The sequence below is a fragment of the Ovis canadensis genome, chromosome 15, assembly GCF_042477335.2.
Source record: "Ovis canadensis isolate MfBH-ARS-UI-01 breed Bighorn chromosome 15, ARS-UI_OviCan_v2, whole genome shotgun sequence".
In the NCBI taxonomy this organism is placed as follows: Eukaryota; Metazoa; Chordata; class Mammalia; order Artiodactyla; family Bovidae; genus Ovis; species Ovis canadensis.
The window spans coordinates 49,854,094-49,871,410 of NC_091259.1; the positions used below are offsets into that span (position 1 = coordinate 49,854,094).

Below are 17,317 nucleotides of genomic sequence, written 5' to 3' on the forward strand. Positions count from 1 at the left end.
GGAGGCTTTTCTTATCGCTACATAAAATGCTTTCTCACCCTGTGCTGCGGCTATACCCATCATTTTTTATGGCTTCCAGTAGGTGGACATTTATGTTGTTTCCAATCCTTCTGCTTTTATACACAAAGCTGCAGTGAATAATCGTGTTCATTTGCCATTTCCCCAAGTGTGGGAATATGTTTGCAAAATAAATTCTTAGGTGTGGAATTGGATCAAAGGATACAAGCCTTGTAATTTTGATCATGCTAAATTGTCTTCCATAGAGCGTGCTCATTTCACACACCCATCAGTGACGTGCTTTATGAAATGTGAGTTAATGTAGTCATTTTAAATGTTATTTGGTGACCCCTTTATGAGTCCGGTGAAAGCTATGGGCCTGTGCCCAAGAAAAACAGAAATCACACAGTATTTTGCACACACTTTCAGTTGGCTCAGAGACCCCTGAAGGCTATCCACAAGCCCTAATTTAAGAAATTAGGCTGAAGGGAAGGAAACATGGTATGAGGGAAGACTTTTAGGGCCAAACCACCTAACTTCACTTCTTCACTCTACAACTTACTAGCTGTGGAACATCAGACAAGTCTTTTTACCTCTTCAAGTCTTAGTTTCCTTTTCAAAAGAATGGTATAATAGCTCTACTTCATGGGGCACGTAGGAAGGTACATGCTTTAATGCAGAGTGTCTAATATAGTGATTGGAATATAGTAGGTGTTCAATATAAGGTATATATAACACATACAGACACATAAACACACAGACATACACTCACGCCTTCTTCCTCACATGCACACAAACCCAAGTTTCTAGTTGTCTTTGCGGTAGTTGCTGCTGGATTCACAAAATCCACTTTTGGAGTACCATTCCCTAAAATGGGGTTTTTGGACCAACTGCATAAGAATCACCCGAGGGCCTTAATTAAAATATAGGTTTCTGGGCCTCACTTTAGATCCGCAAGATTAGAATGTCTAGAAAAGGGGTCCAGAGAGTTTCACACTTGATGGTTCTATTGCACAATGAAGTTGGAGAAACAGTGCTAAAGAGTTTGATAATTCATTCTAGTCCCTATACCTGCAGTTCTAGTAGCTATCACCTTGTGGTTTTGCCAGAGAGAGCCTGTTCCCAGTAGATGGATAGGTGTAGATGCCTGAGAGAAAGCACAGCTAGTACCCAGGAGTCTCCTCTGGTTCCATCTACAAAAATACAGTTATTTATGGGTTTGACAGACAGCATGTATTATAGTCTCTTCAGGAATCTCTTTTGTAACAAGGAAGAAGAGACAGCCCAGGACTGGATGTTCATGGAGGGGGCTGAGATAGAAGCCCAGTGGGCCAGGTTTGGGGAAGAAAGCCTGCCACAGCCAGGAACTGAGGATAAGGACTGTATGCAGCCAGGCAACAGTCACCAGGAGGCCTTGAGGCCACACGTCTTGAGGCACCAACACTTAGAGCTCTCGGCATGACTGGCGAGCACTTTCTGAGGCGGTAAGTGATGGCCCACGACTAGAGTTGCCAGATTTAGCAAATGAAAATACAGGATGAGCCATTAAATTTCATTAAATTAGAATTTCAGATTATATATATATATATATATGTATATATACACATACATGCACATATATAAGAGGCTTCCCTGGTAGGTCAGCTGGTAAAGAATTCACCTGCAATGCAGGAGATGCCAGTTTGATTCCTGAGTTGGGAAAATCCCCTGGAGAAGGAATAGGCTACCCACTCCAGTATTCTTGGGCTTCCCTGGTGGCTTAGATGGTAAAGAATCCACTTGAAATGTGGCAGGCCTAGGCTTAATCCCTAGGTTGGGCAGATGCCCTGGAAGAGGGCATGGCAAGAGGCCACTCCAGTATTTTTACCTGGAGAATCCCCATGGACAGAGGAACCTTGTGGGTTACAGTCCGTAGGGTCACAGAGTCAGATACTACTGAATAATTCAACACAGCATATGTGTGTGTGTGTGTGTGTGTGTGTGTGTGTGTGTGTAAGAATGTCCTGTGCAATATTTGGGACATACTTATACTAAAATAGATATGTGTTATCTGAAATTCAAGTCTAAGTAGGTGTCCTGCATTCTATCTGGCAGTCCTACTCAGGGTTTCTCTGAGCTGCCTCTAACTGCTGAAAAGGGCTAGAGCCCCCATGTGACTGGCCAGGGCCCACAGCACCATGATGCACCCAAACTGGTGAGGAGCAAGTAAGGGCAAGGTGTGGACTTCGGGAGAGAGCAGCTTTTCCTCACCTGTGTCTGAGCAGGGGCAGGAAACTCGCTGGTGTTGATCAGCAAGTCTGAGATGCTAGCACTGTGCTAAGCCTTTCTGTATCATCTCATCAAATCCTCCTGCAACCCGAGGAGTTAGGCATTGTGATCCCAATGATTCCCACTTTAGAGATGAGGAGACTGAGGCTCCATGAGGTTAAGACCACAGGGCTACTCAGTGGAGGAGCAAGGACTGAAGCCCTGGGGCTGGTGCCAGGTCTGGGATTAGCTGAATCTTCCAGGCCCTTCTCTCTGCTAATCCCGAGGGCTTAAGGTGGGAGCAACCCCCATCTCCCAATCCCCGGGACAGGAAATGTTCCCAGTCTCGCTGGCGCTGGGCCAGGGTCTTGTCCAGGCTCACATGCTTGCTGGAGACTCCAGGCTGGGAGGCAGATCGGCCGAGTTCTCTTGGTCCCTGCCTGGCCAGGACATGCCCAGCAGCATGAGCTGCCTGTGGGCACTGCCCTCCACTGTGTGGGTGCCCGTGGGAGGGGCCCAGGGCCAGCCACTGCCTCTCAGGCCCAGCCTGCGCTGAGCCTCGGATGGCCTGGCCAGCTTCCCTGCCGTTTGCCCCCTGAGTCGGGCCAGAGGGGTCCCCAAGGAGCTCCGGGCTAAGTCCCAGCCCCTCTCCGAGGAGGCGGGCAGTGGAGCTCAGCAGCCAGAGGCTTCTCAGCTCCAAGCTCCGGAGCCAGATGTAACATTGACCTTAAATGGTAAAAGCTCCCCAGAGTGAAGAGAGGCTGGCCGGAGGAGGAAAGTGGAATAACTCAGTTTTAGGTAAGTCGTCTCTGTCTCCAAGAATAACCTGCCTCTTCAGCTGGGAGCAAGGGAACTCTTCTCCTCCTTAAAGGTACAGGGTGTGCTGGGATGGGGGTGCCTGACTTTAACTTTCTAGGGGAGCTGGCTTGGTCGAACGGCATTTCAGCCGAGTATTTTTATTGTTGCTGTCATCATTTTAAAATAAGAAGTGAATCTTAGCCCGTCCTAACTTAACTAAATTGTGTCTCTTTTGCTTGCTGTTGGAAAGCATGCACAGGTTAGGGTGAAAACGTGGGTTCTGACTGGGGATCCCCATCCCCAGATTTCCTGTGGACCACTTTGGAGTAATAGAGGGTCCCCAGATTACGTAAGCCCACTGGGCAGGGTTCTTCGTGCACTGCCTGCTGCCCCAGCCCTGCTCTGTGAGCACTTGTGTCTCTCTCTGCCACCGCCACCCCCACCCCCCAACACTCTCGCCTCCTGTCCACTCTGGCCCTTGTGCTGGCCCAGCCCTGTCTGTCTCCCTCCTTGACCTGCCCCGTGTCTGTCCCTGCACTTTCTATCCTGTGTCCTGGTGGCAGCCCCTGTTTTTACCCCTGTCCCCATCTCTCCTGCCTCCAGCTTTGCCCCCCTGTGACCTTTCCCTGCACGCTCAAGGGGTTGTGTGTGCCTGGTCTGTCCGCTGAGCCTGCACACCTCCAGAAGCTCGGAATCAGAGCTATTCCTAGAGTGGAAGGCACTCAGGCTGCCTTTTTCCAAAGGAAAGGCCGGTAGAAGCCAGAGGCCAGAGAGGGGCCCAGCTGACTGTTCCCTCCTGTCCAGTAAACGGCTATAAAAGCCTGGAGATGCTCTGCAGATTGAGTAAACACAGTGTGGGATTGTCAGGGATCCCTGGCCGGTGCTCCCATCTCCCAGAGTTCAGCAGCAGCTGCCCTCTTAACACCCACTTTTCAGGCTGCTCATTGAGGGTCTCCGTGTGGGGGGACTCAAGCAGCCTATGGATCTCGTGCAGGAAAAGGCAGTTGCTTCCCACTAGGGAGGCGGAGCCTGCAGGGCTTCTGTTGTCCCCACCAGGTGGCGTGAACTCCCCTCAGCTTCACCCCAAGGCTTTTATGGGGAGGAAACTCAGATTAAGTGACTTGTCTAGGGTCAGACCACTGAGGAGGAGCGGAGCTGGGAGAGCTAGGAGTCAGAGCCGAGTCCGTACGAGTCCAGCCGCAATGCTCAACACAACCGGGAGTATGAGGGTACGCTTCTGCCTTGGGGAGCATCTTGGGCTTTTTGTCCCTAATGGATATTACAATCGTCATTGTCACGTTCGTTTTGTCCATGATTCAGTGGTGTTTGTGTGTGGGTGCGCAAGTCTAAAGGTGTGTTGAAAGTGGCTGTTTGTATTCGCGGCTGATGCACCTTCCTCTGTGCTTGGTAGTAAGCAGGATGTTCTTGCATACCATGTAAGATTGGGAGGTATAATCCTGTACAAATGGCTACACCATGATCAGTGATCCCCATAAACATGTTTTCTAGAAGAAAAAAAAAGCGAACATGCCATTCTTACTATGCATGGAACACTGCTCTAAGCACTTGCCGTGTAGTAATTCAGACCTCCACAACCCTACAAAGCACAGGTTATTATTGTCCTCAGCATGTAGATGGGACATTTTAGCCCAGAGAGGAAACACAGCTGGTGACAGGTGGTGCTGGCCTGTGACCCCAGGCAGCCCATCTCCATAGGCTCTGCTCTAACCACCATGCCCTGTTCATCTCTGGCTGGCGCCGCTTCTGAGCGGGTCGTGGGGAAGCACCGACTCTCTTCCAACACTGAGTGGCAGACTTTCCATACGTGATTTCATGTGCTCTCGCCAGCAGCGCTAAAGGGGGTGTGTCTTCACTGCAGTTTCATAGGCGGACACTAGAACTGGGGGATGTTTCATGACCTGTCCAAGGCCATCCAGTCACCAAGTGACAAGCAGGAGACTTCGTATCCTGGGTGAAAATAGTTAAGGCCATGGGATCTCTTCTACTTGAAACTAACTCTCAGGTGGACCAGTAGGCTCATAACTTCAGGACGAGGGGTTGGTTCTGTGAGTCTCTGTGTGAGGAAGCCAGATTCCTTGCCTGGTGGTCTGAACCTCACATATGGATTCTCAGCTTCCCAAACAATCCTTGCCTCTGTCCTATTAGTAACAAAGGTGGAGGGATGTGCCTACAGCTTCAGCAGGAGTGGATACTGAGCTCTCCTGGGGCAGAGACCCCGTCTCATACTGTAGAGTGTGTCCTACACTCAGAATAATGCCAAGAGTACATCAATACAAAGTTCTCAGGAGCGATTTTTTTTCTAATGAAGAAATGGACATAATGTTTATGATGTGGTTTCTGGTTAAACAGGGCCCTGGATTTACTACATATGTGTGCCGGATGATCAGATTCTTCTGGTGTATCTTGAGAGAATGCAAGGTGTGTGTGTGGAGGGGTGTCTCAAGTTATCCACCCCCTCCTTATCCTGCCACCTCTCCTGGGTAGCCGCATGTAGCTTCTGGAGTACCTCTCAGCTGCCCTCTCTGTGGCTTGGCAGAGGGACTGTTTGATGAGTGAGGAGGAGCAGAGGCCCAGAAGGGTGGGGAGGAGAGATCTAGGAGCCTCCAGATTCTGTTCTTTGAGCTCTTGGAGACAGGGGGACAGAGATAGAGAACTGAGTTCTCTTGTAGCAGATGTAAAAGGAAGGAGGAGAGAAAATGGATATGAATTGACTTTGTGCCAGGGTCTGTGCTAGAACTGTTATTTCATTTAATCCTGTGGTCGAGATGAGAATGTTGTGGTTGAGAGAGGTGAAGCAGCATGCCCAAGGGAACACAGTTGGTGGGCGGTGAGCAAGGGCTCCAGCTCAGGCCAGGGTAGTCCAAAGTGGGCGCCTGCGGGGCTAGATGCCATGCCGCCTCTAGTTAGTGACCAGGGTCTCGGGCAGTTACAGTGCCACAGTCCAGGCGATGGGAAGGCCAAGGGGACTCCTTTTGCCCCGTGGACCTTGGAGGCCAGACCCTGAGTCCAGGTGAGAGCCCAGGGCAGCCTCACTGGATGAGGTGCAGAGGCAACATGAGTCCGTGACCTTGGGCATGCCCTGACTTCTCTGTGAGGGCCTTCCCCATGGAAGAAGGCAAGCAGGTGACAGTCAGCCAGCCGGACAGAAAACCTCTTCTGCCTCTCAGCTAATAAGCCACAGATGTGAAAAAAGGGTTCGCGAAGGCTGGGGCATAATCTGCTCTGGTTACTTTCTTCCCACCCCAGTACTTTTTAAATTTATAATTTTTTTTTAAATTTTTACTTTATTTTACTTTACAGTGCTGTATTGGTTTTGCCATACATTGACATGAATCCACCACGGGTGTACATGAGCTCCCAAACATGAACCCCCCTCCCACCCCCCACCCCATTTCATCTTATTCAGATAATATAATATAATTCTTATTCAGATTTTTTCCCTAGTAATAAAAGTAATGTGTATTCTTTGCTAAACTTTCTTGGAAAGTATAAACAAGAAATTCAGAAACAAATATAAATAAGTGAAAGATCTCTGTGGAATTGCATCATTCAGAGATAAATACTGGGTTTTTGTTTTTGTCCAGGCTGCACAGCATGGGGGATCTTAGTTCTCTGACCAGGGATGGAACTTGTGCCCCCTGCATTGGAAGAGTGGAGTTTTAAGCACTGGACCGTCAGGGAAGTCCCCAAAACTATTGTTAATATGGTGTGTCTCTTCCTTTACATTTCTGTATATTTTATGAAACTAGGGTCTTACCATACGGGTTTTATAGTCTGCTTAAAAACAAAATTGTTTTAAAGGAACTCCCTGGTGGTCCAGTGTTTTGGACTCAGCGCTTTCACTGCAGTGGCCCAGGTTCAGTCTCTTGTCGGGGAACTAAGATCCTGCAAACCACACGGCACAGCCAAAATAAAAAAATTTTTTAAGACTATTTTTTCAGAGCAGTTTTAGGGTCACAGCAAAGTTGAGAGGAAGGTCTGCACAGAAATTTCCCAGCTCCTCCCCACCCCCACACACCATAGCCTCTGCCAGGTAACAGCTCCACCAGGGTAATACATTTGTTACAACTGATGAACCTGCATTAACAATCATAGTCACCCAAAGTCCATGGTTTACCTTAGGGGTCACTCTTGGTGTTGTACATTCTGTGGGTTTGGAAAAATTGCATAATGACATGTTTGCACCATGATAGTATTATACGGAGTATTTTCACTTGCCTAAAAATCCTCTGTGCTCCATCTATTCATCCTTCTCCGATAACCCCAACCTCTAGCAATCACAGATCTTTATTACTGTCTCCATAGTTTCACCTTTTCCAGAATGCCATACAGTTGCAATCACACACTATGTAGCCTTTTCAGACTGGCTTCTTTCACACAGTAACAAGCATTTAAGATTCTTCTATGTCTTTTCATGGCTTGATAGCTCATTTCTTTTTAGCACTGAATAACATTCCGTTACCTAGATGCACCACAATTTATCCATTCTCCTACTGAAGGACATCTTTGGCTTTTCTTCCCCCCAATTTTTAAAAAACTGAAGTATCAATGATGTGCAATATTATATGTTACAGCTTATAACATTCAGTTCAGTTCAGTCACTCAGTCGTGTCTGACTCTTTGCAACCCCATAGATTGCAGCACGCCAGGCCTCCCTGTCCATCACCAACTCCCGGAGCTTACTCAAACTCATATCCGTTGAGTCAGTGATGCCATCCAACCATTTCATTCTCTGTCGTCCCCTTCTCCTCTCACCTTCAATCTTTCTCAGCATCAGAGTCTTTTCAAATGAGTTAGTTCTTAGCATCAGGTGGCCAAAGTATTGGAGTTTCAGCTCCAGCATCAGTTCTAACTGATTCACAATTTTTAAAGGTTATACTCCTTATATAGTTTCAGAATGTTGGCTGTGTTCCCTATGTTTTACATTATATCCTCATAGATCATTTATTTTGTGCGTAACACTTTGCAAATTTTAATCCCTTACTCTTATCCTACCCCTCCTGCTTCCCTTTCCCCACTGGTAACCACTAGAGTTATTTGTGAATCTCTTTCTTTTTTTGTTATATTCACTAGTTTGTTTTTTAGATTCCACATAAGTGATATCATAAGGTATTTGTCTTTCTTTGTCTGACATTTCACTAAGCATAATACCCTCCAAGTCTGTCCACGTTATTGCAAATGGCAAGATTTCATTCTTTCTTTTTTTAATGTCTGAGTAGTAGTCTTTTTTTAACCAAACATTCTATCTTGATTATTTTCTCATGTCATGAAAGATACTTCAAAACGTGATTGTATGCAAAATATGGTTGTATGCAAAACATGGTTGTATGCGACCGAGTAATTCTGCCGTGCAACAGTTAAATCATCGTTCCTCCCACTGGGCATTTACAAGTGTGGTTTTTCTTTGGGGCCCACCTCAGTGGCACACACATGACGGCTTTTCCATCCATGTGTGGTGTTTGGGAACTCCGTGCTCCCAGGTGGGCTTGTTTGGTGTGGCTCTAGGGTGTGAGTTTTTTTCTGCAAGATGCTAGTGAGTGGGATATTGACTCAGCTCTAAACACACAGATTCACGTCAGAATTGCCTTTTATGTTCTTTCCCGTCTATCTGCGGCAGCCCAGGAGCACGGGTGTGCAGGACTGGCAGTACTAAAACCAGACGTCCCAGGCAAATCGGGGCAAGTTGTTCCCCCGGCTTTGTGCCTAGTGTGCCTTCAACGTCTTTCCAATGCTTTCCTGTCTCTCTTCTTGACAAAAATGAGAGCAAGTCTTGGGCTTGGATACTTCGTCAGGAATAGTTAGAATTTAATAACTGTTTTCATTAAGTTTATTTTTACAACTAAGTCCTCTCTATTTGTGTTACAAATGGTACTGACTTTTCCATGGATGGTAGGGATATACAGTTCCCTTTTAAAATAAGTGTGACGACAGGGGAGGCTAGCACACCGGGCATTTCTCGTGTGCTTAGCGATATTCTATTGTTTTCCCTGCAGGACCTCATTTCATCCTCATAGCAGCCCCCTGAAGTAGTTACAACTGTTCGCTGTATTGTACAGATGAGGAAACTGAGGGCCAGAGAGGGTAAAGAACTTGACCAACAACACAGAGCTGGTAAATGGCCCAGCCAAGAGAGCAATCCTGGCGCCTTGCTAATCAAATGAAAAAAATTAAATCACTAAATATATAGGAGAGAACGTGTGAGGGTGGGGTATAGATGACTCGGGTTTAGGAAACACAGGTTCTGTGAGCAGGCGTATCAGTGAGTATAAGATGGGGCAGAGGGAACTAAGTGAAAATTAGGAGCCAACAGGCCCAGAAGAGGTTGGAAGGGACGGGGCCATCCAGTGATTGCAGCAGGGGTGCAGGGCTGGGACATGGTGCAGAGGGCATGGTGGTCACTCCAGGAAGAGACACACAGAGGCTACTGGAGGCTACCCACAAGCTAACTGGAGCATGTTTCCAGAGAGCCCAAGGTTCCTGGTTCATCAGAAGAGAAAGAAAGCCCAAAGACACCCTTGATTTTGCTCATACAGATGTGGTCAAAAGAGCGCCGGCTCTGAGTTGGGAGGAGGGCTCAGCTTTGACCCGCTCTTCTCTCACAGTCACAGTGGAAGCTGGTGGCTGGAGCTGGAATTAGCACCTTGCCTGGTGGAGAGCACAGGCCCTGGAGTGACCACGTGACTCCACCACTGACCACCTTGAGCCACAGCTAACCTCTCCGAGTCTCAGTTCCCTCTCCTGTAAAACAGGGATAATGATGGTGTCGGCTTCGTGGGGTTAAATCCCTCAGCTTGGTGTCTGCTCTCAGCGACCCCCTCCCTTCCCACCCTTCTGGGTCAGGTCTTAGTTGTGGCATGTGGGATTTTTCGTTGTGGCCTTCATGCTCAGTAGTTAGTTCTCAGATTTTAGTTTCCTTACCAGGGATTGAACTCTCATCCTTTGCATTGGAAGGTGAATTCTTAACCACTGGACAGCCAAGGAACTCCCAGTATGTGGCAGTCTCTATCAGGTCTCATTACCTTGTCCATGAGCAAGACCTTATCTTCTGTTTAGTAGGAAAATAAAAGTCTAGAACCATGAGCTTTCTATTAGCAGGAAATGCCATGTCCTGTGTCATGAGGCCTGAGTCATTCCCTCTGACCCACCAAGGTTTATGCCCGAAAAGTTCCTAGATATGGCCAAGGCCACGCAATCTGCTACAGAGGCAGCATGGAGTATGGTTGGGACCTCAGGTGTTCAAACAAATGACCTGAATTCAAATCCCTACTCTGCAACTTACTGTGTGACTTTGGGGGAAAGGATCTAACTACTTTTCTTACCTGTAAGATGAGGCTGAAGATGATAATAATTTAACTTGCTCAAAGAGGTTTTATGAAAATGAAATGGACTGCTGTATCCATAGTACTTATATGTGTGTAAGTACTCAATAAATAATAACTGTTATTTAAGCTTAGATTAACATCAAGCACAGGAAACACCTAGCGTTTTGTGGCTCTAGGTGGTCAGGTTTCACTAAGGGCTGTCTTATCATGATATTTTCCACTTGTTTGGGGTTTGGTTCCCTGGTAGAAAGACTGTGATGCCCTTCTGGACTTCTTACCTTAAACATCTTTCTTGTTTCCCAGTTGAGATCCAACTGGTCCCTGATGGAAGGTGATGATGATGAAGCTGAATATTGTCAGGAGGAATGTAGACTGGATGCCAAGAGGACTCCCTAAGGAGCATGATCTTGGGGGTATTCCAGGGTCCTGGTCTGTGGCCTGGAGTTAATTATGTATATGGAGACTGACTCATGATAATCAAACTCACAAGAGAGTGAAGTATGTGATTCTGAATGCCTGTGCACTAATGTATGGGAAAGGATTACCCTTCCAGTGACCAAAATGCCTGGGAGATGGAGATTTAGCTCAGAAGGTGGAAAGTTCTAAGGAGTATTTCATGTGAGCCATAAGATGGCCTGATAGCCATCTCTGCTTATAATAAAGATACTCCTCCAGAGCACAGGATGGGTCTGTCCCCTGAGAAATTTAGATAAGCATTTCTCTTTGGAATTCCCTTTGTCTTCTGTAGGAAGATGGGATTTGTTGGAACAGAGTTCAGAGAATCAAAGGAAGGAGGAGACTTTCCCCAGGAACGCAGCCCCCGGGCTGCAGGAACTTGCCAGTGTTTTCTTTAGAGCAGAGGTCTGCTCTACAGCAGAGGGTTTTGATGGTTCATCTCATCAATTAAAATATTTTTAGAATGCATCTCTAATTTATGTGTATGTCTCCGTTTTCAGTTGTGTTCATGAGCCACTGCATTCATGTTGTGCTTGTGTGCAGTCTTGTCCGAGTCTTTTGCGACCCCATGGACTGTCGCCCTCCAGACTCTTCTGTTCACGTAATTTTCTAGGCAAGAATACTGGAGTGGGTTACCATTTCCTACTTCAGGGGATCTTTCTAACCCAGGGATCAAACCTGCGTCTCTTGTGTCTCCTGCACTGTGTCTCCACTGGCAGTTGGATTCTTTACCACTGGCGATATGCAAGTTATTTTATAAAATTAGTGAAAATAGAAATTTTTAAGAGATAAGAAAGAGAAAACACTATTTAAAAATCTTGTTTTGTGTTTTTACCAGTGCCAGCAACTTGGTTTGTTTTGTTTTGTTTTCCTTAAAAGCGTATTCTTTACTAAGAGAAATGTGATTACTTACGCCTCATTATGTTTTAAGATCTCAGCACTTTGGATAACCTCTGGCTTTAATAACTGTCATGACTACATGAGACACGTACCAGTCTCCCGGTGAGGAACCAAGTTTAACTGAGTTGGCTCAAGAGATTTAACAAAAGAAAGAACCATTTATAGAGGTTTAGAAACCACGAGGGATGGTGCCCAGGTACTCCCTCAAACTAGCAACAGCAGGGAGCCATTACCACTTCTAGCCAGGAGGGGCGAGAGGAGAAAATAGTGTGATTGGAAGCCAGTGACACCTGGAGCCGTGGAGGCGGGAGCATCCAGGTTGAGCTGTTATTAAGGAGGGTCACAGCCACTGCCAGAGATGTAACACTGAAGCGAGAAGGGTGCAGGGAAGGAAATGCCCAACCTCTCCCCCTACCCCCTACCTCCTACTGGTCCGTTGGCCAAACTCAGCAAGCATGGAAGCCTGCATCCAGTCTTATAGGTGTCATCCGGGAGCCCAGAGCAGAGAGGATGAATCCTGGGGCAGGGCAAGGAGAGAGAGAGCAGGCGAAGGATAGCCAGCTCAGACAGCTGATGTAGAAGAAAACTGTCCTTACTTACAGAATTGTAAGTGAACTTCTTTAGTGTGATCCACTAGGTTGTAGAAACTTTTGAGAGTTGCTTGTGGTATTATTAGTAGTTATAGTATACTTACTCCACATATTTGCAGGAGACATTTAAGCCACTTGTCCATTTTATGACGATTGGTTTGCTTAAAACTAGATATGTTTCACGAATCCACTTGATCACATATAAACTGTGTCATATGTCCCTGAAAGCAAATGAATACTTGAGGGTGTGACGTCAGTCCCTTAGCATTGTAGAATTTCCCGTGTTCCCCCAGGACATCTCACAAACTGGATGTGACAGTGACCTTTCGACCGGTGACTTGAATGAAGGCATCGTTGCCCGTCTGCTTATTTAATATTAATGAAATGAAATAAGTGATAGTTCCCGATTGTCTTCCCGTGTTCCACAGATCATCTTGGATATTCCTGGGGTATGCAACCCCCACCTGGAAGACCACCACACTAGGGCTCAACTCCTATCTTAACCAGGTTCCATGGCTCCTCGTCTCTGTCCGTGGTCTCAGGGGAGAGACCCTGATAGGCCCAGTTTGGTTGGGTCAATATCAATCAGCCATGATCAGGTGACAGGATCGAGGTATATAGATGTGGCCATAAGGAGCCATTCCTCAGTATGTAAGGGATCCTCGTAGAGAAGGGGAAATCGCTGAGAGCAAAGTTCTCTCCAAAAGGTGTCGTCCTGCCCTCCGGAGATCCTGGTCAAGCCTCCCGTCTCTTCAGCCACATTTACAGACAATTTCTTGGGTTACTTCCACAGATGACTAATCTTGTCCATTGCATGTGGTTTTTCACACGGTTGTACATCAGAGGGCAGCCTTGTTTCCTCTGCAGTTGTCCCCACGTACAGCCAACATTTCCAACAATGCTGGGGTTCACAGGGCCTTCCGCTGGTTGGGGCAGACTGTTTCTCTGGTCAGCTGGGTTCGGCAGATGAAGATGGACATGGTGATGACTTCAAGGATCTGGTACATTAGACCCAGAAACACTTGCAAGTTGTCCCTCTGTTATGAGTCCTATAGTTTGTAAACCACAGAAGCTGTGCACGCACGTGAACAAAGAAAGCCTGACTTTTCAGCATTCTGGGTGGGGAGGTTCCACTTGCTGAAATCCCCAGGAGCTTGTCTCACTTGACAAGAGCAAGGGAATAATGATGTACTTATGATCATTACTATCACAGCTGTCACTGACTGAGCACCAGCTACATAGTGTGTTAAATGCTTTACACATATTATAACATTTTTGCACCTTGTGAGATAGGTAATAATAATATCTCTATTTTACTGATGAGAAATTGAGGCTTTGAGTTTTGCTAGTTCACTCGGGTTTACACAGTGGAAAGTGGAAAGGTCAAGGTTAGAGTGCCCTTGCTGCAAAACATATACAGCCCATCAACAGATAGAAACAGATTGGAACTATCAGGCTGGAGGACATAGAGGCTGGGCCAGTAAGACTCTTCAAAAGGTTAGATCATTATGATTTTATTGAGATGTATTAAGGGAAGCTAGAACCATGGCAGGTTTATGGTGGTTTTCAGTAGACAGTGAGTGAATGAAAGAATGAATCTTCCCAAGTTTGAAAACAGTAAAAGTTTGAAGGCAGTATTCCAATATCCATCCCTGGTGCTGAAATGAAGACTGCATATATAAGCAGTGGTCCCAGGTGCTAGGCATGGCTCTGCTTCTAATTCATTTTGTGCCCTTGAACAGATGACATCTCTCTTCTGGGACCTTAGTTTCCTCATCCATGAACAGTACACCGACCAAGGCCCAATGGTTCACCCCAGTAGTTGCATGACTGAGGCCAAGCAAGAGCAATAATTGTGGCAGACGCATCTGTGACGAAGGAGGATCGCAGGTGTGTTAGAGTCAGCTGTTATTGTCCAATCTCTCAAAGTAAATGCAGTGCTTTTGGGGACAGTCAGACCTGGCATCAGGTCCAAATGGATGGCTGTGTTGTTAAGGAAACATTTACTGCTGAAGGGAATGCTTATTCATTCTCTTTCCTGTCACAAGGCGTTTGACTCGTGCTTTGAATGTTTGCTGCTTAGATTAGAGATGATGGTCTTGTGCTCATCACTAACAAAAAATGCCTCTGGAGCCAGGTCCTTCTTCCCTTTCACTACAGGGCCAGCTGCTCCAAGCCCCCCAGCTCTGGGAGCACATGGGTGTGTCCTATGCCATGGGGAGCAGGGGAAAAAAGACTGGAAGTCTCTTGGAAGACTTTGGGACACTAGAATTTGAGGGCCACCAGGAGGCATTGGGTACCCCTCAGAGCTCCCTAAGTGGAGATCTTGAGAACCTGAGGACACTCAGAAAAATGGTTCAAACAACTAACTGCATCTTGGTGACTAAGTCTAATGCAAATTGGGATGCCCACCTCCATCTTGTGGCAAGAAGTTCTAGAAGAGACCATCCTAAAAGGAATCAACATTAAGTGAGTATGGATGCCAAGAATTTCTGGATGAGCTTGGCTGCCATTCTCTGTTGCCTAGTTACATGTTCTTATACTGTATCTCCTATGATCCTCCCCGCTGAGAGGACCACAGAGCCATTTTATCTGTGTCACCTTTCATGACTGCTCAAGATTTCACAATTTTATGTACTATAGAGGGGTTTCACTGATGGCTCATCAAGTAAAGAATCCATCTGCAATGGACTGAAGCATGCCAGGCTTCTCTGTCCTTCCCTTGGTCAGGAAGATTCCCTGGAGGAGGAAATGGCAACCCACTCCAATACTGTTGCCTGGGAAATCCCATGGACAGAGGAGCCTGGCAGGCTACAGTCCATGGGGTTACTAACAGTCGAATATGCACACTCGTATACACTATAGATGGCGTAGCCCCTCCCACTGCCCCCCTGCCCTGTGTAGGATTTTGGTGGGGTCTAGGCATTTTTGCCTTAATGAGGCCCTTCTTCTTCTTCTTCTTTTTTTTTTTTTAAAAAAAAACAACTACTTATTTACTTTTACTTTTTTGCTGTACCTTGAGGCATCGTATTTCCTTGACCAGGAATCAAACTCATGCCGCACTGCAGTGGAAGCACAGAGTCTTAACCACTAGATGGCCGAGGAAGTCCCCGTGAGCCCCTTCTTGCTTACAAAATCTATATCTCTGTTGGTGTAAAGATAAATATGTTAAATGTAATGTATTAAAACATTTTCTTTGACCTAAAAGCTTTTTTTTTTCTGATTTTTTAAAGTGATTAAAACATTTTCAAGGGCCCTAGGCTCTCTTCCTACCATATGTAATGGATGAGTCAGCCCTACCCCCTCACCTTCCTGTTCAGAACATAGTCTAGTGACCTGGGAGCTTGTTAGAAATGCAGGCTTCTGAGTGCTGCCGCAGAATTACTGAATCAGAATCTGCAGCTTAACGAGACCCCTGGGTCATTTGTGTGTATATTGTAGTCTGCGGCATGCTGTCTGCCACACTGTCCCATGGTACCGCTGGTATATCAGAATCACAGGTCACACTGTTCCCCCAAATTACAGCGAGAAGCTTAGTCACAGAAAGCCCACTAGGAAGGTGCATCTAGCGCTAAATGGCTGTGTAAATGCCAGGAATTCCTGGACGGCCCTGTGGGCAAACACTGTGCTCCTTTCTTAGCCAGCTGTCGCTGTTCAGTCACTCTGTCATGTCCAACACTCTGTGACCCCATGGACTGAAGCACGCCAGCCTTCTCTGTCCTTCACCATCTCCCAGGGCTTGCCCAAACTCATGTCCATTGAGTAGGTGAGGGCCCCTCTTTTCCCCTCCCCGCTCACACACTCTCAGTGGAGAAGGCAGACCCAGGAGGAGGGGGTGCGCCTGCTTCTGAGTTGGTTCTGCCAGCTCTTCTGTGAAGCTCCTGGCCTCTGGAGCCATCTTGACAGGGGCAGAGGTAGGAGGCCCTGCCCTTGGCACCTCAACTCAGAGGTGACACCTGGTCTCTTGGGCAGAGATAGTCATACGGCCCCAGTAAACTGCAAGGGAAGCTGGGAAATGCGGGCAGGCACGGACGTATGCAGACAGTATGGGCCATCTCTGCTCCAGGTGAAGTCAGTGGGGCAAGCGACAGCTACTGCACAGCCTGAGGCCTCCCAGAGGCAAGAATTTGATAACCTGGGATGTAGACCTCTAGAGACTCAGACTTGCAGAGAAGACTTTTAAAAGCTGAGAGAATTAACACATGCTCTCCCTCAAGGTCTTGCTTCTCCAATAAGAGGGAGGAGAGCATCAGCCGAGCAACAGAAAAAGGTTTTGGCAGCCAAAGTCATCCAGGAATTCTTGGTATTCACATACCCACTTAATGCTGGCCATATATTCCATATAGACTGGTCTCTTCTAGAACTTCTTGCTAGTGGAGGTGGGCATCGCAACTTGTGTTACACTTTGTCCCCAAGGTGTACATGCAACACCACTAAGATTTTAGGTCTGTTGCAGCAGTTACTGTGAATTCTCCTATTTTAGTATCCAAGTCCACTTGTCATATTCCCCGTCTCCCACTTCCCCCAAAGGGAAAGACACACACCACCTGTCACCGGTGCTGTCCTCTGTGGCTTGGCCATCCAGCCTCTGCCTGCTGTAACCCCACCCACTCTGTGCCTTACCCTTGGTTTAGAGGCTTGTTATGTTCCATGTTGTTGGGAAGGAAACTCAAGATCCCGCTGGAAAAATAAATAAGTAGCGTGCAGAATCTTGGTCTTCTCATTCTTCTGTGCCTGTCTGTGAGTGAGAAAAATATCACGTAGAAATAAAAGGAGCTTTCACAGCCATCAAGGATAGGAAGGATTATTCCCAGGGAGCTGTCTTTTAATTGGCTTTGCATCATCTTCACTGAGAGGCTTTATAAAACAACAAAAAAAATGCTACTGTTGGCCTGGGGGCAGGGAGGCCAGGTGTAGACTCTGACTTGCAGAGCTCAAGAAGGATTGAAAATGCCACTTGGCATCTAGTGAGTGCTATGTGCTGAA

At 46.9% G+C, this 17,317-nt stretch overlaps 1 protein-coding gene across 9 annotated transcripts in view; it reads left to right on the forward strand.

Annotated features, from left to right (window-relative positions):
- Positions 1 to 2,798: 2,798 nt before the first annotated feature.
- Positions 2,799 to 17,317, forward strand: part of IRAG1 (inositol 1,4,5-triphosphate receptor associated 1) — a 119,010-nt gene continuing 104,491 nt past the window's right edge. For 5 of the 9 annotated variants that reach the window (XM_069554387.1, XM_069554388.1, XM_069554396.1 and 2 more), the window contains exon 1: positions 2,799 to 3,042. In XM_069554387.1, coding sequence (XP_069410488.1) covers positions 2,976 to 3,042 — 67 coding nt within the window. In that variant the 5' untranslated portion in view covers positions 2,799 to 2,975. Of the gene's footprint in view, positions 3,116 to 17,317 lie in introns of all 9 variants that reach the window. The other 4 variants (XM_069554389.1, XM_069554394.1, XM_069554392.1 and 1 more) reach the window with 2 other exon arrangements.